This window comes from Lates calcarifer, unplaced genomic scaffold, assembly GCF_001640805.2.
Source record: "Lates calcarifer isolate ASB-BC8 unplaced genomic scaffold, TLL_Latcal_v3 _unitig_103_quiver_2065, whole genome shotgun sequence".
NCBI classification, from domain to species: domain Eukaryota; kingdom Metazoa; phylum Chordata; class Actinopteri; family Centropomidae; genus Lates; species Lates calcarifer.
Window position 1 is genome coordinate 1 of NW_026115248.1, and position 27,528 is coordinate 27,528.

General features: G+C 39.3%; 2 protein-coding genes and 1 long non-coding RNA gene across 3 annotated transcripts; all 3 read right to left on the reverse strand.

The window, feature by feature from the left end:
- Positions 1-205: 205 nt before the first annotated feature.
- LOC127139287 (uncharacterized) lies at positions 206-1,031 on the reverse strand. Its single transcript, XR_007809457.1, has 3 exons — positions 883-1,031; positions 565-654; positions 206-262 (listed from the first exon to the last, which is right to left on the reverse strand). It is a non-coding gene; the product is annotated as an uncharacterized LOC127139287 (long non-coding RNA).
- A 739-nt stretch (positions 1,032-1,770) lies between these two features.
- LOC108885851 (complement C3) lies at positions 1,771-20,499 on the reverse strand. The gene is made up of 35 exons (XM_018680337.2): positions 20,332-20,499; positions 18,664-18,859; positions 18,144-18,309; positions 17,848-17,936; positions 17,332-17,420; positions 16,318-16,400; positions 16,126-16,213; positions 15,661-15,763; positions 15,409-15,526; positions 15,071-15,186; positions 14,164-14,310; positions 13,756-13,846; positions 13,521-13,615; positions 13,222-13,407; positions 12,934-13,086; positions 12,356-12,485; positions 10,889-10,957; positions 9,410-9,607; positions 9,169-9,289; positions 8,779-8,870; positions 8,544-8,683; positions 7,509-7,721; positions 7,287-7,344; positions 7,107-7,196; positions 6,691-6,897; positions 6,457-6,532; positions 6,143-6,299; positions 5,936-6,031; positions 4,711-4,861; positions 4,434-4,519; positions 4,061-4,138; positions 3,772-3,927; positions 2,833-2,895; positions 2,331-2,412; positions 1,771-1,976 (listed from the first exon to the last, which is right to left on the reverse strand). Exons 1-35 carry the CDS (start codon positions 20,424-20,426, stop codon positions 1,924-1,926), a joined length of 4,131 nt encoding a protein of 1,376 aa, XP_018535853.1. The 5' UTR covers positions 20,427-20,499; the 3' UTR covers positions 1,771-1,923.
- A 1,200-nt stretch (positions 20,500-21,699) lies between these two features.
- LOC108885852 (complement C3-like) lies at positions 21,700-27,522 on the reverse strand. Its single transcript, XM_018680338.2, has 17 exons — positions 27,372-27,522; positions 27,133-27,228; positions 26,875-27,025; positions 26,662-26,747; positions 25,908-25,985; positions 25,666-25,821; positions 25,476-25,538; positions 25,221-25,302; positions 25,056-25,104; positions 24,117-24,207; positions 23,881-23,976; positions 23,667-23,784; positions 23,488-23,577; positions 23,166-23,258; positions 22,999-23,082; positions 22,467-22,611; positions 21,700-22,374 (listed from the first exon to the last, which is right to left on the reverse strand). The coding sequence occupies exons 1-17, from the start codon at positions 27,498-27,500 to the stop codon at positions 22,233-22,235; spliced, it is 1,749 nt and encodes a 582-aa protein (XP_018535854.1). The 5' UTR covers positions 27,501-27,522; the 3' UTR covers positions 21,700-22,232.
- Positions 27,523-27,528: the final 6 nt, after the last annotated feature.

Sequence of the window (27,528 nt, forward strand, 5' to 3'; positions counted from 1 at the left end):
GTAAATGTCAGTTGATGTGCCGTCTGTAAATTCGTCCAGTCTCACTTTGTACACTGAGGACAGATAAGTTGGAGATTGTTACTTGACTCGCTCCATTGCTTACTTATTTACTTAAACACAGAGGCATTTTTTAGATAAATAAAGCTCTACATAAATACACCACATCTTACCATAATATTTTGCTGGTCGGGTGTACTCTCACAAGATTTAGCTGTGCGCTGATCATTGGTGATTTTGCCCTTCTTCTGCATACTGCAGTTCTCTGGAAATACACAACAGGCACAAAGTGAACACACACTGATGACCTGATTCACTGATTGGGTGAATGCAGCTGTATTCAGTATGTGGGTGAGTTTTCTTTTTTTCCTACAGGATCCTGTTGCCTCTGACAGAGAGTTCTTATAATTATGTTGCGACCTACTGGTTAACTATAAAAAATTCCACCACCATCTCTGTTCATCTCATTCAATTTTCTCTTTGTCTCAAGCACCTGAAATTCCTTCAAGATGTTCAGGTGTTTATACAATAGGCTGCTTACATCTTCAGAGACTAAATCCTGTTTACCTTCAGCACACGTGCATTCATCATTTCTACAGAGCCTCAGTAGCTGTCCACCTCTCCTCTGTGGATGGTAGAATTTCATACAACGCGTGTCTGCAACAAGGAATAAAAATATTTGTACGATATTTTGTGTTCCCTGCTCGCAGGATAACAGTACACCAGAAAATTCACATTAGATATCTTAAAAGTGCATCTAACAGTAAATGTATCCTTTTTCAGCCTGTTACACTGAAAACGTCTGCAACAATAAATGAATCTTAAAACTCAAATGTGAAATACATATAGTAAGTATGGTTGTGTACATATGGAGACTGTCCTCACCATTATAGAGCATTAATCGTTTGTTCGAAAACATCTAACTTCCTCTGTTTACATTAACCTCTTATCAGGGTACTGACAGATGACCTATCTTGTCATTCAGGCGTCTGGAGGTCTTTGAGACTCACGGTTGTTGTCTTGATGGTCATAATATTCATAGACAGACACAGCAGCTGGTTGTAAGATGCCCACTTTCAGCTTCTGATGGATCCTAAAAGCAACCTGGTCCGCCTGTTTGTTAGAAACCTGCGGAGAGCTCTTTGTTAAAACTTCACCTGTGGACAGCGAGCGACAACAGCACAAACCCCACTGATTTTTTGCTAGTAACTTTAATTTTGCGAATTTAAGGAGTAGAAAAATACACTGGACCTTGTTTACATCAAAGAGTGTGGCAATGACAACAAACCTGAACCTGAATAAACCTGAACTCAACAGAGGAGGTAAAATTGAGATGGACAAAAACTGGTGTCTTACCTTGTCCAGGTAGATGATCAGTGAGCCTTTTCTCTGACAGGGCTGTGTCCATCTCATACCTGCAATGGTTCGGGCATATCCTTTGGACAACTAAACACACACAAACAAACTTTAATTCACATCCTGTTTCCACAAACACTGACTGAACTCTAAATGTGTGTGTAAGTCTTACTTTGTTCAGATCATCTTTGTTAACGGTGTAGCCAGTTTAGCAAACCAATATCCAAGATTGTCATGGTTGCGTTACGCTCCTCGTCTTATACCTGTACACAGAATTGATAGAATAATTACAATAACAAAAAAAATAGACAGGCAAGTGGAAAGCATTGACCTTTAAACAAATATCAAAATCAAATAACTTTCAGTATCCATATATAAACTTGAGCTACAGTGAAAAGACAGGCAAGAGTGTGATAAAGTTAAGAATAGTGATTCATTATTTGGAAAATTGTAACAACGGTGAGGAAAGGCACACACATAAGGGGTAGGGAGGGTTGATGGCTAGTTAGGAAATGTTCTGTATAAAGCCATGTTATTGTAACACTTGTTAGTATGACTTCTTGGTTGTACTTACAAAACCTCTATTTTCAGCTTGTAAACCATCTCATTTTCAATCATTTTCTCTAGAGGAGCAAAACATGAGATGAGCATTTAGGTTAAAAGAAAACAGACAACAACAACATACAGGAAGAGTAGAGTTACTCCAAAAGAACAACAGATACCGTTTCAAGCTTTTCAGTCTTACTTTAACTCCAACATCATCAGGAGCAGGCATGGTAGATGGATCCATTTTTCAGGACAACAAAAGTTAATCTTTGTATTATTAGAAGTTTTTGCCCAACACCTTGCCCTTTTCTGTAATGTTTTTTTAGGAATCCGTTCCATGCCATGATGGAAGGAACTGCCAAACGCTTAAAACTCAAAACTTGAAACTTCAACAATGTCTCCTTTTTAGAAGTAAGTGGGAACCAAGTCACCTGGGATGAGCTCCACCGACAGGTTAAACTTTGTACAGTCGCTTTCCTTTTCTTTAGGCAGAGCGTAATACAGCGACACCATCTGTCACATTGACAAAAGTTTATCTTAAAGAATAATTCCATGTTATTGCAACTTGGATATTAATTTCAAAGATTTGGCTATTATTTCTATTGGTAATAACAACATTACTCAAAATTGCTGAGATCTGTTAGTACTAAAAAGAGATCCAATGTGGCAACAAGTGTGGACAGTCAGACCATTTTTCAGGTTTTAAACAAACCTGTGGATGTGTGTCATGTAGTGGGTAGCTACACTGCTATCATGTTGTGTATTTTCAAGATTTTTTGACACCAAACAGTAACTGGTGCTTTTAATTAGAGGGAATAATGATTAAATACCAATTTAGAATAACTATTTAAAAAACATATTATTCTGATGGTCTGAAGTTCACAGCAATACACAAGAAATAATAAACTCAGAACAAAAATGTGTTACACTCACTTGTACTGTTGCTTCTCCTGTCCCTGTGGCAATCACTGTCACATTCTTGTTTATACTTGTAATCTGTTGGGATTTAAGAGATGTATGTATGTGCATATAAACACACAGAAAAACAAACAATCAGAGAGAGGGAAGCTGAGGGAACCTGTGGCTTAAAAGCTGTGTTAGTATTTGAATAGTATTTGACAACTCTGCAGCTTTACTGAGGTGTTGTTTTCAATTTAAGGTGCATTTGCTGTATGAGCCGTTCCTGAGGGTTTTATTAGTGAAGAGGGAAGTTTTAGTTGACCTGTGACCTTTCATGTTTGAACTCTCTCTTGAACTCGTACTGGATCTCGGTTCTCATGGTTACAGTAATAAACAGGTTACATATACTGGCAGCAGTTTACCAGAGCTTTGTCACCATGGTGATAATAATAGCTTATTGAATGGTCATAGTTTGGTTAGGTCTAGGCACAAAAACTACTTTGTTAGGTTCAGGAAAAGATCGTGGTTTGGAAGTACCTCCTTAACATTAGAGGACCTTTGTTGTCATGGTTACAGTGTGGTTAAAGCTGTGGAACTGTGATCGATAAAAGAAACAATGTGGACTATTGGTTTCACATGGGAAATGAACAGTGGTCTCCTGTGTTTCGTTGACTGTTCCGTCCATCCCAACTACCTCCTAACGCAGACTTTCTCACTTCTTATACTATGTCACTTTCCTTTGCTCCTGTCATTAGTGCTACAGCCACAAGAGGTTTCCTAACAATAAAAGGAAACTGTGGGCCAATAATAAGCTGCAATAAAATAAAGATCTGTGTTGCAGGGCATTCCAGTATAACTGGAATTCTTCATGCAGCAAGAACTGTATGTCTACAGACTTGTTTTTTGAATTCTTCTGTCCTCTAGTGGCCATTAATGTAACTGTATGTAATCATATTGTGTGAGAATTTTCACCTTAGATGTTCTGGTGGTATAGTGGGATTGTCTGTTAAAGTTTATCTTCACAGGGGACGACCTTTCAGGTAACACAATGTCAATATTCACATTATAGTCTGCTTCATTAGCACTGGTCCAGTACTCGGCTATTGCCTGGTACACCATTATAGTAGCCTGGGGAGGGAAATAGAAGCAATGAGGGAGAGAAAGTGAAAGCTAACAAAAATATACACAACTTCACCAAAAAAGAGACTTAATATAAAGTGGATACATAAATATACTGTGACAAAGAGAGAAAGACTCTTACTTGAGTTGTTCCATAACCTCCACCATCCATCTGCTGTTGGTTGAACCATCTGACAACAGGTTGGGCTTCCTCAAAGGCCTTTAACAATCAACATCAAAACAAAGGGTTGAAATCTCTGTGGCTGACAATTTAGGAAATTGCACCACTTATTCAATTGAAAGTAAAAGTACACTTGAATATTATTTATTTTCTTAGGCGGTGTCACATGCACCACTCAGGACATAGCAATATTTGAAACAAAATCTAATGGCAGTTGAGGGGCTGCTCAGAACTCCACTAGATATTTCTAGAGGAAAGAGGCTTTTGTTATCAACCATCAATCCTTTCACTGAGGTAGCATGAATGATGATTTTATTGAAGTGGATGTACTCACCTTGGCCTTGACCAGAGCTAGAAGAGCATAAGCTGTGGCCTCAAGTGTGAAAAGATGCGAGTTACCTACAGGCCAGTGGTTTAACTCTGAAGAAGAAGAAATAAATCATTGCAATGCTAATCTTATTTTATCTATACATACATACATACATACATACATATATACTTACAGACAGAGAGACAGATAGACACACACACACTACATCTACATCCTATTATCTTATCTATAGACTCTATTGTTTCTCAGTATGGTTAAGAATACTGTTATGTGGCAAAACCTGGAGCAATAAACTTGGAGAGGATCTGGCGGTCTAGTTTGTTTTCATTGGCCAGGGCGTATGATGTCACTGCAGCAGCATAGGCGCTGGTGAGGTTGTACTGACGCCCTTCCAGGTACGCAACTGCTCTGTCCATGCTGTCTTTCAGACCCTGGACAAGGAAAATACAGACATAAAGACCTGTATCAAGTGGTTTAGTGAGTGTCACTCAAATCATCATTTGTCATCACAAATTAACATGGAAACGCATTGATGAATTTCCAGCACTTAAAGTGCTTCCAGGCAGCAGCGACCACAGAAGCTAGACAGAGGGAACCAGCACATCGGCTGATTTTACAGGTTTCTGAATGACACACCTTGTCATCAGCAAAGAACAGATCAGTGAAGACATCTGGAGCAACATCAGCTTCAAGGTCTGATTATCTAGTCTGAGACAATAAACAATGCTGATGATACTATAAAACTTAGCAAATTAATTATGATAAACTGCTGACCATTTTCCCTAAGCTACAATCCACCTTTAGCTGTGTTTAGTGTGTGTGATGAGCAGCAGCCTGTGTGTGAACACACAATGGGCAACTGCCCAACCAAATCTGTTTTCTCTGTTTTGAATTGACTGCACTTGAGTACACATTTCTCAGACATTTCTCTCTGCCGCCCTCCAAAATCTGTTTTGTTTGCTGCAATCACTGCTCCTGTTTCTTCCTTATGTGTGTTCAATGTAAGGGATGAAGGACAGAATCCTCAGTCCTCATTTGTGCAAAAATGTATACAAAAGTTTATCTAAGCTCTCATGAGGTGTAGCTGTAGCTGAGTTAATCAAATATGCATCTAGTCTTTTTTAGTACAGAATTTATTCTTTGTATATCTGCAGTGAAAGGAAAATAACATTTTGTGTAGAAAACTGGACAGATGGAAAATTGGCAGCTACTGTATTCCACTAGTTTTCTGTGAGAACTATGAGGGGAGGTGTAAAAATTGCAAGCATTTGTAAATATATCTTCACTAATTACTACAGAAAAATACTGTGTTGATTTTTAACCATGTTGAATGGTGGACATTACATGTTTTTAGAAAGGTGGGGGAGCAGCAGTGAAAAGAGAGGAAGACATCAGAAAAGAGATAAATAAAGAGGTGAGATTATATATGCACGCACACACACACACACACACACACACACACACACACATATATATATATATATGTATGCAGGTGAGGTACTCACATCAACAGTACCATTACATAGTGTGCGTGACTCCTGCATGGCAATAAGGCAGAAAGCCGTCATGGAGACTTCTGAATTTGTGCCTCGCACATCACCCTACACACATATACACAGACATGTCAGTACTTTCACATAAATTACTATCATCTCTCTTTATTCAAACACATAATAGTTAATAACGTAATGGAAAACATGCATTTTACTCACAATCATCTCTCCGTGGATCACTGTTCCAATGTCTCTAAACACGCCATTCTCTTGCTGTGCCTCAGTCAGAAACTTGATAGCATCACAGATGATTTTACTGTCCACCTCTACCAGTTTGCTGGCCATGGCAAACACCTTGGAAACATAAGCTGTCAGCCTTAGAGAGAGGAGAGGAGGACAGGGTACAACAATTTTTTATTTTCTTAAGTGAAATCATCTGTACAAGAACTATACTAATACACTGTCAGTTACTCAGAATATAAGTTAAATGAAGATATGCATATTATTTGTGTAGGTGCTCATGCATGCTTCACCAGCTGCTGCCAGCATAATCTGTGAACACAGCAAAAGACCCATCCGATTTCCGAAAGACAAGCTCGTTGTTGTAGCCTGGACACAAAAAATGGGCTTCTCGGTTAAGTTCTCAGTTAAACAAAATATCTGGTATCTGTGCTAATAAATACATGTGTGTGTGTGTGTGTGTGTGTGTGTGTGTGTGAGAGAGAGAGAGAGAGAGAGAGAGAGAGAGAGAGAGCGAGTGAGCCTACCAGTCCTGATGTGTTGGAGGGCTTCTTTACGTCTTTCCAAGCCCACAGTTTCCCACTGGTTGGTTTTGTCCAAATATGTGGTTGCAATGACGGGCAGGGTCATACCAATCATGTTCTGCTCTCCACAGCCTGAAGGCTGCCTGATGAGAGTACCCAAAGACTTCCCACTGATGGCGTTCTCTACCAGTGCACCCAACTGCTCTCTTCCTGTGTGGACATGTAGGATCAATTACTGGATCAACAGGAAGAAACAAAAAAGAAAAGGTCCCTCACAGCCAGGTGTGATGGTCATTTTCAATCAGGAAGAACGACTGTGTCTTGCTATAATTCTAAAACAATACAGAGTTTATTGTACAGGTATTGTAGCACATGACACACCAAACTACAATATACAATACATACAGTATATATCTCACCTGTGACAGAGATCAGTGTACTAGTAGGTGTGTTTGGAACCATATCTTTCAATGGAATTTTACTGGTCATAATCTCCTCATGTCTGCCACCTACAGGACAAAAGACACAAGTTGGGGTTTTCCAAAATGAAAAAAATGACATTTTCTGTGTTTACTAAAGTCCTTAAATAGTAAACTCACCTTTCTTAGCGGGGTCGAGGGTTTTACTCATTACAAATGTGGTCAGTACGCCTTCAGGCTGGAAAAACAATAATTACACCTATTGCAGTCACTGCTGTTTTTGAATATAATAAATAAATATAATTAAAACACTGTATTCTTACAGCTTTAATAGCTGCACCACAAAAGGAGAACCATCTTAATAAGGTTCACCAAGTTCCAAACAGACTCTGTTTCTCTTACCACCACCAGCAGCTTTTTCATGACTCCATCACCAATCCCCATGCCTCTGACAGCTGCTTTGACCTCGATCTCGAGCTGTCCTTCCTTCATGGGAATAACGACAAAGGGTACAGATCGGGTGGTGTGGCGCCCAACAGTGACCTCCTGACGATACCTCCCACGTCTAGAGGCTGCACTGCACACACCATCCTTCTCAATCAGATCCACACGCACCTTGAAAAAGAGAAACAGGTCAAGAGACTGACAAAGGTTTACCCATGAAGTTGAATGAAAGACTTCTACACAGAGTTAATGAAATATAAAGAGATTTCTGTGGGCTGATATAAATTGATCAGCTGCAACATTACATAACAGAAAATAATAAACTTTTTTTTAACTCTTCACATTTACATCAATGTAGTGTCATAGGTCAAACAGTAATTACAAGGTCTGATATTCTTAAGTGTGTATTCATTGCTTCCTCATCACTTTACTACTTTACTACATAATTTAGAGGAAACCTATGGCTTATCACACCCTATGTTTTATTTTATGACACTGTACTCACAGTTGCTGAGACAACAGAACAGCAAAATCAGTTGTAAACAAGTCTGTCAAATTTATGTGTTGGGAAAAAGTAAACTAAAATGATTACCCATGCGTAAAATAAAGTGGAAGCTAATCCAGCAAAACAAGCCCACATTCCGTGTCATTATCTGACTGCTTGTGTTTGCTGGGCCAGTTTTTAGGCAATACTACAACATGGGAACTGGATGGATGGGCCCGCATGGCCATGCGAGTGGGCCAGTGCTTGCTTTGTTGGGCTATCTGAAGGCATTTGACAGTACAGCAGTGTGGTATGGTCTTCTAGTGTGACTGGCAGTACAAACAACTGCTTCGAATTAGCATGAGTCATGTAATTCCTTATTTAAGGTGAAATTAAAAGCACAGAATAAATGTCTACCCTCTTCACCTTTGCTTAAACTCAACTAAATGACATGAACTGCATTAAGATGAAAGCACTTGAATCATTGGAAAAGAATAGCTCAGACTTACAGTGGCAGGATCATCTCTGTAGTTGTGGAGGATTGCCTTAATTTCCAGCTGCTCTCCACGGACGACAGAGTAAGGCAACCGGAGGTCAATGAAGAAGTCCTTCCGCACAATTACCTCTAATGGTTTGGCCACACAGATACCTTGGAGATGAGAGGAGAAACAAATACGGGATTAAGGAAAAGGGCAGCAAAAAAGATCATAATTTTAAGATTCCAGTGGCTATGGGAATCCTCACTATGATGTTTTGAAAGACTGATGCCAATGAACTGCCAGGTTGTGATAGAGTCTTTCAAAGGGAATTCTTTCATCTGGTGTGATGTAGTGCCACTGAAATACACAAGAAAAGCAGTGTAACAGCTTATGGGAATATAGAAGTATATATGAATAGCAGCAGCAGTAGCAGCAGGTGTCAGCATAACTTTCAGGTGAGCAGTTTGGCGGCAGGCTGACAGGAGCACTGATTGCTTAGGTGCACTGCCATGAACTGAAGGGTACATCGGACAGGTTTAGTTATAACAGTATGCCATGTGAGCAGAGGGACAGACTCAAGTTGGCTGCCTACACTACCTCACATCGTTTCATTTATCAGTGTATTTTTTGTGTGCACAGGTTTCAGTTGCCTCACCAGTTGGGTGTATGTTCAGGGCAAGCAGGGAGCGTGACACTTGTCCACAGCCAACTTTCAGGGAACTTGGACCGACTAACAATTTCATCACTTCCCAGGTCATCTTTGTCGTCGTCCTCACCTAAAATGCGATTATAAAAAGTTAGTATTTTTCTCTGCCTGGCAATTTTCTAATTACTGGTATGACCACTGAATGTTCCCACCCCAGCTTTTCCCTCCAACCACTGTCCCCGATTCTTACTGCGTGCCAGTAGGAGGCTCTCTTCTTTCCACTCAGCTCGGTGACTTTCCAGCTTGTTGCAGCAGTGCAGGAAAGCCTCAACACAGGCTGCGTCATCCGTGATGTACTCGCTGCGCCTCTTACAGTTGTATAAGAGGGGGGTGTCCTTCATGCCTTCCAAACAACACTCACGTTGCTTTTTTTCTTCATAGTTACTCTCTTAAAGGCGGTAAGGGTTATGAAGAGACAGAGGTGACAAGGGAGAAATTCACTGTTTTTGTAGATGCAAACACAAAAGCATTTTTAAATAAGAAAAATAAAAAAAGCCTGTCATCCCAGGGTGGTGCTGAAGACTTGAATAGTGGTTGCAGAGGGGGAAATGTGAGAAAAAAATACTGCCTGAAGTGAGAGGGACAGGTGCATGCAGGTGTGAAAACACATGAAAGTTAGTTATTATTGTCGGCCCGCTGATTTGGCCTACTCACCAACAAAGTCAGATTATGTTAGCTCAACCGGGCAAGTAATGTACTTCAAATTGCAAAATGACGTGATTTCTGTGACACCGGCCTTAAACTACAGAGGTTAAACCAAAACATTGCAAGGATGAAGGGGAGGCCCAGACAATTTAGGATTTTTTTTAGATGGCCTGCTGCCCAACAAATCTGTACTGTGATACAGTGAGAGACTGCAGTGCAGTGTGAGAGTGCTGGCAATTTTTTCATACTGCAGATTAACAAATCAACAGGTATCCAACTGTGTATAGTTACTGGTGTATGTGTGCAGTGCTCCCTAACACCCATTGTACAAAAGCTAGGGCTCTATAGGGCTGCGCAGCACGGATCACAGTCAGTAAACAAAAGGTCTGTATACATCATGTCACAGTCACCATTCCAGTCACTACCTGTTTGTCCACAATCTAGAGCGTCTCACCTGTGGCTCATTCATAGTACTCCCTGCTGCTAGGTTAATGTATCCACTAGGTATACAGCCATGCTTGACATGCACATAGGCATGGAGGTTTCTGTGGTTATTCTGACACACCTGCAGGGTGGCACACCCTCTAACACATCTCCCCTCCCACTGAGGAATAATGAGTCACCACGATACCAAACCAGTGCACAGAAAAAACAAGAAGAGCTCTCCTCATTGTGTGTCCTCACCAAAATAGAGTACACAGAATTTTATTGTTTATGTGGCTCTGTCACACTGTGATTTCCCACTGGGATTATTAAAGTATTTAATGATAGTAAGGTTTATGTAACCACTGTCTACCTGTGTGAATGTTAGACACATATTGAATGCCTTATTATTATTTACTATATGCTTATTATATTAGTTTTTATCTGTTTATAATTCATAAAGAATCAGAATATAAGCATTTATTGGATATCTTAAAATACAGGCCCAGACGACTGGGGGTTCACAGATCCTTAGATGTGAAACAGTGTAGTTATTTTTTTTAAAAAAAACAATATAGAAGCACATGTGGAAACATCTTACCTAACATGGTTCTGGTTTCCAGGATAGTGTTGGCTCGTTTTCTTCTGCTGTGAGTCGGACATTTCAATTCTGGAAATGGAAGATAGAGTAGCTCTTAAACATAACTCAACAAGTTTAAGAAAATAAAGAAGAAAAAGAAGAAAATAACTTCAGTGCTGCCAGTGCTGTTACCTACAACATTGCTGTCGTTTTCTGCTAACCTGCTAAATGTAGGGAATACAAACAAGTTCAGTAGAAGTGTATTGCCTTGTCAGAAGTGCTGAACATCCACAAAGGCCTAAGGGTTGACTGTTGGGGAGGACTTCTAGACTGCCAGGTACAGATTCAAAGCAACAAGTTTCAAGGGATTATACGTAAAACAAATCCTTTATGGACACACCCATTGTACAATTGGGGAGTTTTTAAAGGACCCGTGTGACAATCAGAGTAGAAGTGCTTCACCTATCTGGCTAGATGTGGGAGGTGAGTGGTTGTGCTAGAGTCAGTTTTAGTTAAAGAGCACAAGCAACAATTCTGTTTTGGTGGGAGGAAAGCTTAAGCTGAATGAGTGAGAGCAGAGCCATTTTAAGGGGCAAGATGAAGTCAAGAGAGAGAATGCTGTTGAATGGGAGACAGAGAGCTACTGAATGAGAGAAAAAGCAATTAATTTGCTTGATTGTTTCATCACGGTCACTTCCTAAAGAACAAATAAACTTGAGACACTCTGTCATGCTTGATACAAAGTATTATCTTTCTCCCCCTGGTAGGCATTTTGAATAGTGCATGTATTTTCCCTTGTCTTTTCTGGGTTCAAGGCTATTCATTTTGTCAAGTAATGTTGCTAAGTCAGACAGTTTTTTCCTCCTCAGGAAATGCTAGTTTTCTCATGAGGTCTGATTGAGTTTTTCTCCCTGTAGTTTTGAGGCTGTGTCCATCCTTTGGAGTTTATTGCTTGTGAGTATTATTTGTTGTGATGTGAGAGTCGTATTTTGCATTATTGCGTTTGTAGATTTAAGCTCTGTCAGCTAAATTTTCTGTTTAATCTGGTGCACACTACTGCTAGCCATTTGTTTAAGCTTCTTTATATTGCTGAGTCATGCTAATCTGAATCTGAATCTAATGTGTTTTATGTTTAAGTCAATTTTATAGATAATTTGTTAGTTAAGGGATGAACTTGTAGGGTTAGCAGGCGGCATTTGTCACTGTATCTTTACTTTGTTATATTGACATACAGTGGTCACATGAGACATAATATTTTTGTTTATTTCAGTTTTACATGTTGTAACTTGAAGAACTGTGGACAACGTTCTTCATAAGTTCAAAGTTCCTCATCCAGCTACCTGTCGTTTTGTGTATGGACACACACTGAGGGCAGGATACACTCAGCAGACTGATTCATTTGGTTTTTTTCTCTCTAAAACATGACAAGACAGAATCAGACAAGTAGAACGAGAGAGAGGAATGAAACCTTGAGTGAAGAGGTGTCACCTTGTCTGTAGGAAGTCCCAGAGGCCACGCTGGACTTAAACAACAGCCCAGCATCGTAAAACACACTCATACTGTCTCTCCCTCCACCTGGTGTGCAGCCTGTATCGTACTTCTCCACTATGTCCCATACCTGAGCAGGGTCATATACAGAAATACAAACAACAGTGAAAGATCTATTCTGACATGGCATAAGGAACATCAACTTATGCGGTTATGGTGGAAACACTTCCTCACCTCTCTTAAACTCAGCCCAGGCCTTTCAACTCGGACAGGGCAGGAGAGATCATTTATGACATATTACACTGTAATGTTGAGCATATTGCAAAGGAAACAAGCTATAAGAAAAGTTCCCCCAGCTGTACTGAAATGTTTCAAGTGATACATTTTTCAGTATGAGGGCTCTAGAGACTTAAGGGCAAAGCCTTGATGACTGAATAATCATCTTTCTCCCTCTGAACAGTGTCAGAGGAATCAAGCCTGGTGGTGGATATGCCTACACATGTAAACAGCTGCAATTTAAACAGGTTTTTAAATGAACCCCCTTTAAAATATTTTCAAAGATTGGATAAAGTAATTGCCTTTTTCTGGGTGAGACGGTGCTTGTTGTTCAGGACAAAGACACCTTTGTCAACTGCCACCAGTCCCACTGTGGCCTCTGGATCTCCAGTGACCTTCAGACCAAACTTCTTGCCAGGCTCATAGGAGTGCCCAGTGGTTGGCTCCAGCTTCAACTAAAGGAGGACAAAAGGACAGTGAATGAGACGATAATTTGTATTTGTTAAAACAACTGGATAAAAACCACAAATGTATACATATACTTGCATTTGTGCCTAGAAAAATGCAATTATCAGTGTTGTGTGTCTCACCGAGCCCATGCAGGAGTCTTTGACATCCACCCAAACAGAGTCTGATACCACTTCGTTATCATTCGTATGGTAGTAGGCGATGATGCGAAACGATGGCAGCATGTCTTTGGTAACAGGGATTGTTATGGCTATCATTGTTCTTGCCTTCTGATGGCCATATTTCATCAGCTGACCTTTGCTCGAGATCTAGGGAGTGACAGAGATTTAAATATCAGCATGTTTTCAACATACACTGCACAAGTTTGTGGGAAGCAACATGCATGTTCAAAATGAACACATGCACAGGTGTAAAAAGTTACCAGGTAGGTGACATCATTTTGTGCATTTTCTGGCTTGTTGAGGTTGAGGTTGATCCTCAGATTTTTTCCTAACTCTACCTCAGGTTCACCCACCCCTGTAATAATGGCATTGCACATTTTAGGCTAGCTAAACATCAAAGAGGTCTTATACAAGGCAGTTAGACAGCGCTGCCACCTTCACCACTGTCACCACCATCTCCATGTAACCATTTGATTCTTTCAAGAGGTTCCTTACCTATGTGGATGTAACTGTTGGTTGCAGTAGTATACGGGTAAGCTGTCATGGTAGCTGATGTTTGAGGAATATCATCAACATCAGTCTTTGCCTAAAATTAAAACGCAGGTTAGCATGTGCACACTGTTACGTATGTAAGGGCCTGTGACTATCTGAGCACTCACCAAACATCCAGCTACAACTCAACTACAACTACTAGTTTGATCTTTGTTGCTTATACATAGCCACATTCATTTATTTTGGCCACTGTGGGACCACTTCACAGCCATCACAAGTCACTGTCTCACAAAACAGATATGACTTACACCCAGCAGTCATGAAACAATAAAGCATTTGGAGTTATCAGGATTTAGTTTAGTTTAGTTTTCTAAAGATGACTTTAAAGTAAAATAGTTTTTAGACACTTACAATAATTGTCAGTGGTTCGACCGTTGGCTCTGTATTGATGGTAAGTCTTGCTATGCCGTTGTCCACAGTTAAGCCACGAGTCTCTTCTGGAAACACCACCACTGGAACACTTTTTGCCGGAGTCCCATCAGGATTCAAAACTTCAACCTGCCATAGAAAAAGAAATTGAGAAACAATGAAACAGACGGTGAAACAGTCAGAGAACATCAAACTATCTAATAACACTGTATGATTGGATAAACTCTGTTAAAATGCAGTAGCTGTGCAGGCAACATGCATATAATAATGACCCAGTGTGGCGTGAATGTAAGGTTTACTGTGTGTCATTTAAATAAAAGAGGATATTTTTAGTTCTCCTATATGATGTTAGGTCACAGGTAGCACTGGTAAAATTATGTATTTTAAGGATGAGGGGATTTCATTACCACTAAGTCCTGTGGCTGCACCAGCAGCTAATAGACCATGTACACAAGAAATGCCTTGTTTGCCAGCCAAACAGGGGATATCCCTGAGGCACACCTCTGTCCTCTCTTTGTCCTCTTCTGTGCAATCTACTCACCAGTCCACCTTTACAGCCTCATTATGTTTATACTCACATTCTTGCAAACTATTGTGTAATTTGTTTATAGGTTTTTACTTGTGTCGACTGTATTTAGTCTTCAAAAATCATAAAAGCAGTGTTCATTTGTGAAGATCTTGTTGAACAAAATCATAAACTTTGTTTATACTAAACTTTGGTCACTGAACTTATTTTCTGCAATAATTGAAAACCCAATGGAAAAAAACCCTTTGGCTTTTTGTCAAGGGAACGAGAGTGATGCCAACTTCAAGGCTAGCCAACAAAAATACATCATCCCTGCACCACTCTATTATTTTCATTTTACATACATGTAAATGTGGACATTACCACAACATCGAAGGACATCCCTGGTTTGAAATATCCGGGCGTTTTCTTGAAGTGTATTGTGTAAGGTGATGTGACTATCCGGATATTTCTCAGCTCTGCCTCCACCATTTCACCACCTGTACAAAGGTACATGAAAATGCACACAAACACAATACAGAAATATTTTTAAATCTCTGGTCTAGTTTGAATCATTTCTGACCATTTAATGAAACAGTAATTCCACATTCTGAACACAATGTACTTATCTAGACGTCTTTACTTTCTTTCTCTTTCTTCTTTTTGAGACAATCATAATAAACATTCATTATAAATTCACAAACACAGTCTCTTTTTCTTACCGCTCTCTGTCAGCACACTGACAGCTACAAATATGTTGCTGCCCACCAGGCTGTTGATGTCCTTGGTCTGTGTGATGTGCTCTCTGATCAGTTTCACCTTACCCTGGCCTTCCTTGATCTAATGTGAATAATATACAAATGCACTTGAAATGCAGTAAATGAATGCACCATGTAATTGGTAGGTGCTTTACTAAATGTTATGAATGTAGCTATGGTTATTGGCCTGCAGCAAAAGAGGGACTGTGTGCTCACCGGGACTCTCTGAAGGGAGCTTGGAAAGCTATTCCTTTGATTGTTATGCACAACCCCAAATACCACGTATGCTGTACCATCCACCTCTTTACCAAACAGATACCTAAAACCACAAGAGAGGGACATGTTTAAACCCACAATGCAGTAACAGAACAATCAAAATGCAAGTGCTAAAAATGAAACAACAATAAAATTAGAGAGATAGATACTATACTTAAGTACATATGTACATTTATATACACACATCTATGTAAAACTAAGCAAGATCTCTTATGTGGAGCTGCTCTGGCAAGAGGGACAAAACTCCTGCCAAAGTCCTGTGATTAGTGTGAGTACAGAGTACAGTATCCCAATGCAGTTATGGGTGAGTGCCCCAGGACAACCTCTGAATAACACCTTTGGTTTCTCCTCTAACCCCTCCATTTACTCTCTCTAGAAAGCAACAAAACAAAAACCTTCACATACATAGCTTTAATGTTGATGGTGAGCTCTGGACTGTCCACATGGAAGAAGGGGCTTTCAGATGTCAGTTTCACCTCAAAACTGGGCAGCACTGAAAAATTAAATGCATTTTATTGTGTGTCCAAAATCAGGTGAAAACTGAGTGAATGCTGTTTATTTTACACTAAATAACAGTTCAGGTGAAAAGTGACTCACCATATTCTTTGACCTCGAACTCTGCACAGTAACTGTGCTGTGGGTTGCTGGCGAACTTGGCCACCAGTTTCCAAACTCCGAGACTACACACACACACACACACACACACACACACATAATGAAGTATGTCCATGGTGCACTACTTTCTGCTAACAATCCTAAAATCTGACACTGATGCACAATGATGATGATAAATGAGTGTTCAAAATCCAAAAGCTGGCGACTGAGTTAACTCTTGCGAGTCCACTGTACAGGAAGTAGGCCAGTAAATGGGTGAATAAGGGGTGATTTTGGGCAGAGTCCTGGCGTCTGCTGGTTACCTGGCAAAAGGCTGTTTCAAAGATAAGCTAACCATCCTCTGTTGCTTTACATTTAATTGACAGATAAAAGAGTTGTATTGATCTTCTCATCTAACTCTCTGCCAGAAAGTGAACAAACAACTTCACAAAATGTTATTTAATACATTAAAATATGTCATTTTAATTTTAAAGTTTAAAGTTACCGTTTAGCTGGTCTGCTCTAGTTTTGTTTTCTTTGTTCCCCCATTGTGAATAGATAAGCAACTGTCTCATTTACTGTATTTATGTAATAGGAAACTGAACTCTCAAAAACAATGATGAACAAAGTCTGTCAGACTATTGACACTTAACGTTATAATGTTAGCAAATGAAGTTACACTCACAAACCTCTTAGGTTTAAGTTTATATCTCCTCTCCTCTCAGTTGTTCTTAATTAATATTTATAAATTAATATTTATTCATTAATTTGTGTGATGTTTCTCTGCACACTGTATGACTAAAATAATCCTTTATTAGTAGTCCAAACACTATAAACAGGCAACATAAACAGTATAAAACATACCATAAACATGTTAAAATACACTTTAAACATACAATATACTTGTGACTGAATTGAGCTGAATTCACCTGTTGCCCATGTTAAGATATTAATTTTAAATTAAATTAAATTAAATTAAATTAAATTAAATTAAATTAAATTAAATTAAATACTCACCTGACAATTTCATGGAGTTTGTGATCTCCAGAGTGGATCCCTGATTTTGGAGAGACTGTGCCAAGAGATACAGTGATGCCTTCAGGAGTCTAAAAATAAACAATATTAAGCAACCACTGACAGTTAGTCTTGCCACTTAACAAATAAATGAAACCATAAAACCATACTGCAACAAAGACTTGTCAACAAATCATTTGTCTGATCATCTCCTTGACTGACACTTGGATATTTGGAAAATGTCTCAGAGAGAAGAGGCTGCCTTCAAGTGTGGAGCTCACCCCCCGGAGGGTATTTATCTTTTACAGTGAGTGGTGGGACAGCTGTTACAAGAGATCTACATGAAACCTAACATAGGAACAAGGCTCAGTGAATGTGTTTTTGTCATTTTAGCAGCATGAAGGAGACAAAGGTAGAAGTATGGAAATGATCTGTCATTGAGCAGTGACAGAAGATTAGAATATCTCTATTGATTCTTATCAGAGAAGCAAATACAATTCAAATACAATACTACAATACCACAATCTCAATGGCAATAGAGGCATCAGTTGTGTCATCTCTCTCCACGGGCTCCATGCGCGGTGTCACTGCAAACATCCTGTAATGAACTGACAGGAAGAGAAACAGGTTGATTTTGCTGGTGAAGTTTGAGTGTATTTATTTTAAGTCATGTGACTCTTTAATCTGGTTTTACTCTTTCACATACAGTGTGTCAACACAATCATCCATTTATAAAAAATCAAAAAAGCCTTAGTCAAACTAATATGAATAAATAGAGAGTGTGTTTCTCAGTACTGATGTAGTACTAGACTCACCTATGCTGTTGGGGGTGTAGAGTGTCTTGTCAGTCTGGATGAAGATGTAACCGGACTGGAAGGACACTAAGACCACTTTCTCCAGCAGTTGGAGCTCAGGGAACTGAGCTTGCAGGTAAACATACTGTTTCATATTTGGTTCTTTATTGAAGGTTTCAGCAGGGATCTGTAACCGGTATGAAGAGACAAGATGAAGAAACTGTGGGGTATGTTTGAGTAGCAGAACAGGAAGTGCATTTATAGACATTAAAGATTTTAATGTTGTCTGTGTGAGTGGCTGTGTGGGAGTGCGTGTCTTCTCTTGTTTGTAGTCTTGTAAGAAAATAGATCACTTTAGATTAGATTATGAATGCAGAGTATCCAAATGCTGTTACTCAGGCAAAACTAAGTATATATATATATATATATATATATATATATATATATATATATATATATATATATATATATATATATATAATATAACTAATAAGTTGTGGCATTGACTTCAGCAATGTATCTATTAGTATTTCTACATTACTGTAATTTGTCCAAAGCCCTGGAATTTGCCCCTCTTGGTAAGGGTCACAGATTTGGTTTGTAGCCTCAGGGTTTTGGTCGGATGGTTCATCACTCTAATTTCAACTGTGACATCATCATCACCACAGCCCTGACACTCCACAAAGATGTTCTCCGATGTTCCTATGCGCAACACGTTGGGGGCAGTCATCACCATCCTGCAGAGCAGTGGGAGAAGAGAAAGATAGAGAATGTAGTGACTGTACAGACACTGAAAAACACATTCATTTAGCAGACGCTTTCATTCAATGCCACTTACAAGTGAAGTATAAACCAAGCCACAGTAGTGTGTGTGAATAACTGCCACAAAATTCAATTCCATGAAGTATCATATCAAGCAAATGACAAACGTAACTTTTTAAAAAAGAGAGATAGATAGCAAAGAATGTTTTTCATGCACATGCATTTCAATCAAATTTAGCCAACAAACTGCCAACACATCCCATTATGAGAGTAAAAATCTATGTATATCCTTCTTCACTGTTTGATTTGCATTAAGTCTAGACTTGATGCAACACAATGAGTGGTCTATTGATTATCCTGAAGTATTTCAACATTATTCTGGACCTCTGTTTGCTGTGTCTGGTGTAATACATCACTGAGCAAACTCCACATTATCTTGACACAGAATGCAAACTGGACTGCAGCTTCTTATTATGCAACACACACAGGTGATATGGGTTTGAGCTGAACTAACATTTGCTATTTTGAATCTTGACCCTATATTGATAAGTCTTCAAGTACAAGTAATCCCTGGCCTAACTGTTCCTCCAATTAGATTTTCTCAGCTACTTTTGTGCATTTTCTGAAACACTGTTACAAAAAATCTAAACATTAGATATGATCAAATTGTGTAAAATGCCACACTGAAGCTGTGTTTCAATATTAAATGACTCAGTCAGTAACTGCATCGCTGCTGCAAAACACAGATTTCCCTTTGTCATTGCACGCCATAAGCCAGTAAAGACAAACATGTAAGGAAATGTGTCAAAATGATTGCTTCACTCAAACTGTTTCTGGATTTTATTTGTCATTGATACATCAAATCCCCCTTAGTATCCATCAATACTCCTTTCAGCAAATGCTTGTTTTCACTATAAAGTCTGTTCCAAATTCAATATTCTTCAAATTCAATATACAGTACAAAAATGCTCTGATTTGTGGTGCTTGAGAAATATTTAATGAGCTGCATTTGTGAATTTAGTAGCATGCAATCTGTTCCCAATCAATTCCTTTCACATAATGACAATCTCTGATCAGTAAAATATATTATATATATAAATATATTATATATTAAACATTTGTGTTATCAAGGTCATTTGTGTCACCAATTCAATATTATGCATGTAAGAATATACACAATGAGTCTACTGAAACACAGATACAGTGTCACCAATTTTGATGAAAAAGACTAACTCTCTGGATCTGCGTCATTTGAAGACTCTGTCAGCAATAAGATATACTGTTTGATCCATTTAAAAGGCGTTTAAATAGTTATTGTCAATCAGCAGTATGCCAGAGCATTTGAAAAAAAAAAAAAAAACTGGTTCACCAAAAACAATATGAGCACTGAGAAGAAGGGCTGAAACCGTTTAAGCTGTGTGTATAAAGGTAAGGCAGATCTACTTACAGTGGAGCTCCATCTGCCAGAGAACTTAGAGAGGAAAAGGCCAGGAAGACCAGCAGCCACAGCTGGATCTGACACATCCTCCTACCAGATCCCATATCTGCTGTTATTCTCAAATCCCACTCTGCAGCACTCTCCTTTTATCCACTCACTCTCACTTCCTTCTGCACCTCCTTGTGGTCAATATCAAGCATATTAATATGACACAATAAAATAAATCAATGAAATATATGATGTAACCAAAAAATTGTGGCTTGTGTTAAAACTGCTTTTTTGTTGCTAACCTGCATACCATATACCTAGAAATGTTACTAATACTTGTCATTTAACTCATCTTTTAAAACAGTGAATAGTCCCCAAAATATATCATGGGTCAGCAGGGGTACATTGGGTCATCAAAAACTGTGACATTGCTGTGCCTGAAAACTGAACAAAAATACACAGATCAGCCACATTAAAAGCACTGACTGAGTTAATAACGTTGATTATCTCATTACAGTTCAATGTTGCTGGGAAACATTAAAAAATTAATCTGGATTATTACTTGACACATACCACCCACCTAAACATTGCTACATTTGGACATTTTGCCGTTTTGTTTGATTTTAGATTTTGGATTACTGCCAGCGTCTCTCTGTTTGTTTACTTTTTTCACAGTGCCTTTGCTGCTTCTGGCACGTAACTGCTTCGCCTTCCCATAAACCTTTGTTTGATTTTGTATAATAAGTTACAGAATTTCATTAAGTTCATCTCTGGCCTGTAGTGACCATATGACTATATATACCCTACACACCGATGGTTACAACTGGTGCTAGGAACCCTGGGGATTGGACCTGAACAGTTACAGCACAGAACATGCTCTGCCCTGATGAAGTATTTAATAATGTATTATATAATGTATTATGATGTAATGTTTATTAATGTAATGAAGACACACATAATGACACATAAACACTTGTAATACTTTCACTTTAGTTTGTGTCAGGAGATGTAATGCTACTTTGCACAATTGCTTCCTGTGATGCAGGCGGAACAACATTTCAACCTGCAGTCTATCACCACCAGTTTCTGGAGCATTATACACTTAAAATATCTGTTTTGGTAATATGATAAAAAAAAAACTAAGCAGTACTACACAGCTAAACAGCTAACTAACATGTTGGACCTTTATTTTCTAACTTCACACAGATGCCTTTCCTTCAAAAGTATTATCACCACTCTTAACGCCTCTCTATCACGTTTTGACTCACATTTTAACACATCCTCAAGTTGCTATGTCAGAGATTTTCAGAAGGCTATAGAAGGGAGTCAGGTTTAACTGTCAGGTGCCAGTGTCAGGATGATTGTAACAGCATAAAAAGTGACAACAAGTGTGTGTGATACAGCATTTATTAAATTCATGAAAAATATTTGAGACAGGAATTTATGGAAATGTAGTATATTAAGGGGCTGATCTACTAAAATCCAAATGGAGCATGCACCAGAGCTGTTGATCACCATGGAAATTAGTGTCTGTCTCTTATGGTGTCTTTTAAAATGACGTTAATCTTTTAAGTGTTACTACAAGCAAGGTTTTGACATGGAAGAAGCATGTAGTGAAAAAAAAAACAGCTAAATCAGTTTAGATCCTAATTTTTCCCGTTGAGATTGCAATGCTAAAATGGTGGATCTTTTCACTGAATTGCTTCACAAGGATGTCACTCAGATGTCACAGATTTCATGCTCCTCACCCTTTCTTTAAACCCTGTTCAGTTACTAATACTATGTCCAGTAATTTTACAGAATAGTACCCTTTCAGTATTTCATTGATACCCCATATGTAGCCTTAGACTGTGATCTATAGTGTTGAAGAACAATGCAAAATAAAACAATTAAAAAATTACATCTTATTTCCTTCAGTTTCATTACTGTGAACATCCATTGACCCTGTAGTGCTCGACCATCCCATTAATGCCTGTACAGGTAGCACTGTGTTCCTTAGTTTTACACTCTGCTTCTGTGGGCCAGTACTCGATCCAGGTTCTCTCACCGAGCACATACGTATGCCTGATTTAGAAGAGAAAGCAGGGAAACAGTTAAAAATCTTGAAATGCTCACAATGTTAGAGGGGAATGAAGATAGAAACACAACAAACTTACAATTGACCCTGGTCATCTTTGTGGATATCTTTAGATGCGCCCATGATAAGGTAGTTTTTGCCTTTCCTCAGATCTAAAGCCTCCCTGCAGTGTGGAAAACTGAGGAATGTACGGAGTTTACCCTGAGGACCCACATCAGAAGTTCCTGTAAATAAAATATAGCAGATGAGAGAGAAGATACATAAAGAAAAACTGTGGTCTATTACAAACTATTTTTTTTGTAGGTCCGACCATCATTTCTTTCAGTCATGAGTGCTTAATAATTACTGAGTTTTAGAGACAGACTTCCTGGTTCAGCATTCACCTATAGTCTGACTGCTTGTCTTTCTTGAACTACTGGACCTATGTTTAGCAATGCTGCTATATTTCAAGATCTCAGTAACTACTTTGGTGAGTAGAAATATAAATGACAGATGTTCAAAAGAGTTTAGAAACATTACTTAGAAACATTACTTAGAAATTCTCACAAATTTCCAGTAACATCACTGGGCAGCAGTTCAAACACTTCCAGGTTTAAAGGAAATAATCCCACCTTCTTTGATGACATCCAGTACCCGTGCTGTGTAAATGTCAGTGGACAAACCGTCTGTAAATTCGTCCACACCAACTTTGTACACTGAAGACAGATACATTGCAGATTCTTAGTTCACTTGCTTACTTATTCTCTCTAACTCTTACTCACACAAAACAGACTCTTACCAAAATCTATTTTGCTCCTCGCTGTAGTCTCACAAGCCTTAGCTGTGCGATCAGCATCGTTGACTTTGCCCTTCTTCTGCTTACTGCAGTTCTCTGGAAACATACAGAAAAGACCCAGTTAAATAAACAGCTGTGCATGTGTGTGTATGTGTGTGTATAGGTTGATGGGTGACTGCAGCAGTGTTGAAGTCACATTTTAAGTATGTTAGTGACTGCTGCTCTTACTATACAGGGTCCTGCAGGTGCTTGTTGCCTCTGACAGGAAGTCCCAATTATTATGTTACAATCAATTGCATCTTCAGAGAGACATCATCCTGTTTACCTTCAGCGCATATGCATTCATCATTTCTACAGAGCCTCAGTAGCTGTCCACCTCTCCTCTCTGGATGGTAGAATTTCACACAATGTGTTTCTGCAACAGGAGAAAAAGATATGTTCAGATTTATGTGTCTGTGTGTCAGAGACGGAGGCAGTATGTTGAAAGGTGTCTTTGACACTCACTGTTACTGAATGGATTATTATTGTACTCATAGACAGACACAGCTGCTGGTTGCAAAACGCCCACTTTCAGCTTCTGATGGATCCTGAATGTGATCTCCTCTGGTCGTGTGTGAGAAACCTGTGGATAAATGTAAAACAAAGGTGAGATAGAAATAAACACAGAGAACAAGGCAGAGAGAGAAAGGGAAAGAGAGAAGAAAGACTGACGTCTTACCTTGTCCAGGTAAATGATCAGAGAGCTTCTCTCTGACTCGACTGGCTTGGTGTTCATCTTGTATTTTGCAATGGTGCGGGCTCGTCCTTTAGACAACTACATATATATATACACACACACACACACACAAACACACAAACATACACACACACGCACACCATAGTGTTTGTATATTTATGTTCACTTGTGACAGTGACAGCTCTTTGTGCGTGGATGTGTGTAAGACTTGGGCCTACTAAGTCTAGGTCCTTTGTGTTCACGGAGAAGCCTGTTAGCAGGCCAATATCCAAGACTGTCATGGTTGCATCATGCTCTGTGTCCTTATACCTGTACAGACAATGAACAGAATAATTAAAGTGAGTAAAGAAATTAGTAAGAAAAGCCCCTTATCAAAAATATTAAAAAACATAAAGCAATGAGCTGTATATAAAGTGGCTATAAACTGCTATAAAGCAAATATTTTACCTCTCTACAATCCCTTTTTATGAAACTGACCCTGTGGTGAGACTGTTTTGTCAACTGTTTTCTCCAGCTTACATGTTACTAACTCAATATCTTCCCTTTCCCCTTGCATTGTGCTCCTCTGTCTCTCTCTCCTCTTCTGGCCCTCTCTGGAGCTGTAGAGTCTGATCTGTGATGACAAGTCTCCTGCTGCTCCTACAACTCCACTCAACACCTGCTGTTATAATTAGCAATTACTAGTACTGCTTCTAGTATTATTGCTACTTTTGCAATTACTACTTTAATTATCACTAATATCATTACTACTACTGTATTATTGGTATCACTTTACCTTTTTTTTATGGTCTAGACCTGCTCTGTATGAAAAGTGCCTTGAGATGATTTTTGTTGTGATTCGGCGCTATTTACTCAGAAAAATGGAAATTTAACCAGACTGTTACTGATATGTTCAAATATCCACAAAGCTGTTGTAGCATTTGATGTCTATTTTATGTCAAGACTTAGGAAATGAAATTGTGGGTGGGTAATGAGGAAATCAGGGACGTGGATGGCTGGCCGTTTAAAAAAACAGACACTTAAAAGAGAACAGGGGAAATGAAATTAAAAATCAGAAACCGTGGAGAAGTGAAATGGGTGGGGCTGGGGTGGAGGGTAGATCTGGTTACAAAGCCATTTTACTGTGATGTTTGCTGGTATGTATTCAGTGTACTTACAAAACCTCTATTTTCAGCCTGTATATCTTCTCCTCCTCATCCATTTTCTCTGCAGGAGCAAGACATCAGATGAGCATAAGATCAAGGAAATAAACAGGCAAACAAACAGTTAAGATGACAACCAACAAATAAGAGAAGTAGATAAACTGACAGAGGGCAAATTACCTGGGAGGAGCTGTACTGACAGGTTAAACTTCTGACAGTCGCTCTCCTTCTCTATAGGCAGAGCGTAGTACAGTGACACAATCTGTCACACAGAAAAAAGTAGTTCTTAATATTACATATGCTGTGATATTAAGGCATCTGTTTTAATAGTAATATTAATAACTGTCCACACAGCCTCTCTGCCTTCAAGGTTAAAACATGGCTTTGGTCTCATCTGGGATTCAAAAGGACACATGCAACAAAAGTTTTCCTTACTGTCACTGTTGCTTCTCCTGCTCCTGTGGCAGTCACTTTCACATCCTGGTTTATATCGTTGATCTGTGAGGATTTAAAATATGCACATGCACACACACACACACACGGATCAGCAGCAGAAACAAACATACAGAAAGTAACAAGAATGATGATATTAATGAGCTGTGAGTTTATGGGTGTGTGTTCTCACTTTAGATGTTCTCGTAGCAAAGTGGTTATTGCTGTTGATGTTGTACTTATCAGGCTTTGACCTGCCCGGCAACAAGATGTCCACATTCAGGTCATACTCTGGGTCTTTAGCACTGGCCCAGTACTCTGCTACAGCCTGGTACACTATCATGGTAGCCTGGAGAGAGAAATGATTAATGGTTTGAGTCCAGATTACCTACAAACAGGGAAAAAAAGCCAGAGATAATGAGAGTCCTGTGTTACCTGAGTTGAGCCATAGCCTCCATTCACTCTCTGCTGTTTGTTGAACCATCTCACAATAGGGTCAGCTTCTTTGAAAGTCTTTATTAAGAGAAAGCAATGGTTACAATAGAGAAACTAGAGAGCATATTTTAAATTTATTTTTTGGGGCATTTTCAGCCTCAGAGGAGAGAGACAGGAAATGAGGGGAAAAGACAGGGGAAAGACCCCAAAATAGACATTTTGTTATGGCTGTTGACTCTGATGCTATTACTGGAAAATGTAGAGGCTCAGAGGCTTTGCAGTCAGGAAAATGCCTTCAAATGTCGTCACCATACTCTCGTCTTCTTTGTGCTCCTCTATGTGACCTCCCTCCTGGACTCTGTGTAGTTATTTCCTGTTTTATTTTTGAAATGACTTAAATTATGTGGCTTCTTGTCTTTGTCCCTCATTTTTAGCTGCATTTTGACATTTAGTTTGTTTTGTTGGGTTTTGGATTACTGCCAGCTCCTCTCTGGATGTGTTTGCCTATTTTAGACTGCCTTTGCGGTTTTTGACCCATGACAGCCTAACCTTCTCGTAAGTCGTTGTTTGACTTTGTTTAATAAATTACTCACAATAGCTTCATTAAGACTGCCTCTGGCATCTGCAGTTTGGGGCCATCCAATCCCCTGAGTTCTGTAACCCCAGTTGCCACAGTGTGGTACCATGGATGATAACTCTACAGTGTTTTTGTTGTTGTTGTTGTTTTACATAGATACAGTGGGATGTGGCTCACCTTGGCCTTGACCAGAGCCAGAAGAGCATAAGCTGTGGCCTCCAGCGTGTAAACACGTCCTTTAGGTACAGGCCAGTGGGACAAGTCTAGGGAAAAGCCGGACACATTTTTGTATCACAATATTGTACTTGTGACAAGCCAGGATATATGCTGAAGTTGACTAACAATATGTAATGGTAAGACTCATCAAACTGATGAACTGTTTTAAGAAACCTGGGGAAGCAAACTGGAAGAGGACGTCCTGGTTCAGTTTGTTTTCATTGGCCAGGGCGTATGATGTCATGGCAATAGCGTAAGGGTTGATTAGGCTGAGCAGACGCTTCTCCAGGTAGGCACTTGCTTTGTCTATACTGCCTGGAAGACTCTGGACAGAATGAAAAGATGAAAGATGAGAGGAGGAAGGGAGAATAATGGGAGAACAGATAAATAGCTTTTACTGTCTACCAGGTAGTAAATGGGTGAGGTACTCACATTAACAGTGGCCTCACATATTGTGCGTGACTCCTGCATGGCAATGAGGCAGAAGGCTGTCATGGATGCATCTGAATCTGTGCCACGCACATCACCCTACATATGCACACACATACATGTCAGTACCATCATTATAATTACTACCATCACCTTTTATTTAGGTGACATGTAATGGTTTTCTTTTTGATACAGTTTTGTTTAGCATCAAGAATTGATGTTAATGAAATCAGTACACGCACAGTCATCTCTCCGTGGGACAACCTTCCAACTTCTCTAAACGAGCCGTCAGACTGCTGCGCTCTAAGAATCAGAAACTTGACAGCGTCACAGATCTCTTTGCTTTGCACTGCTACTAGCTGTCTGGCCATGGCAAACACCTTGACAACATAGGCTGTC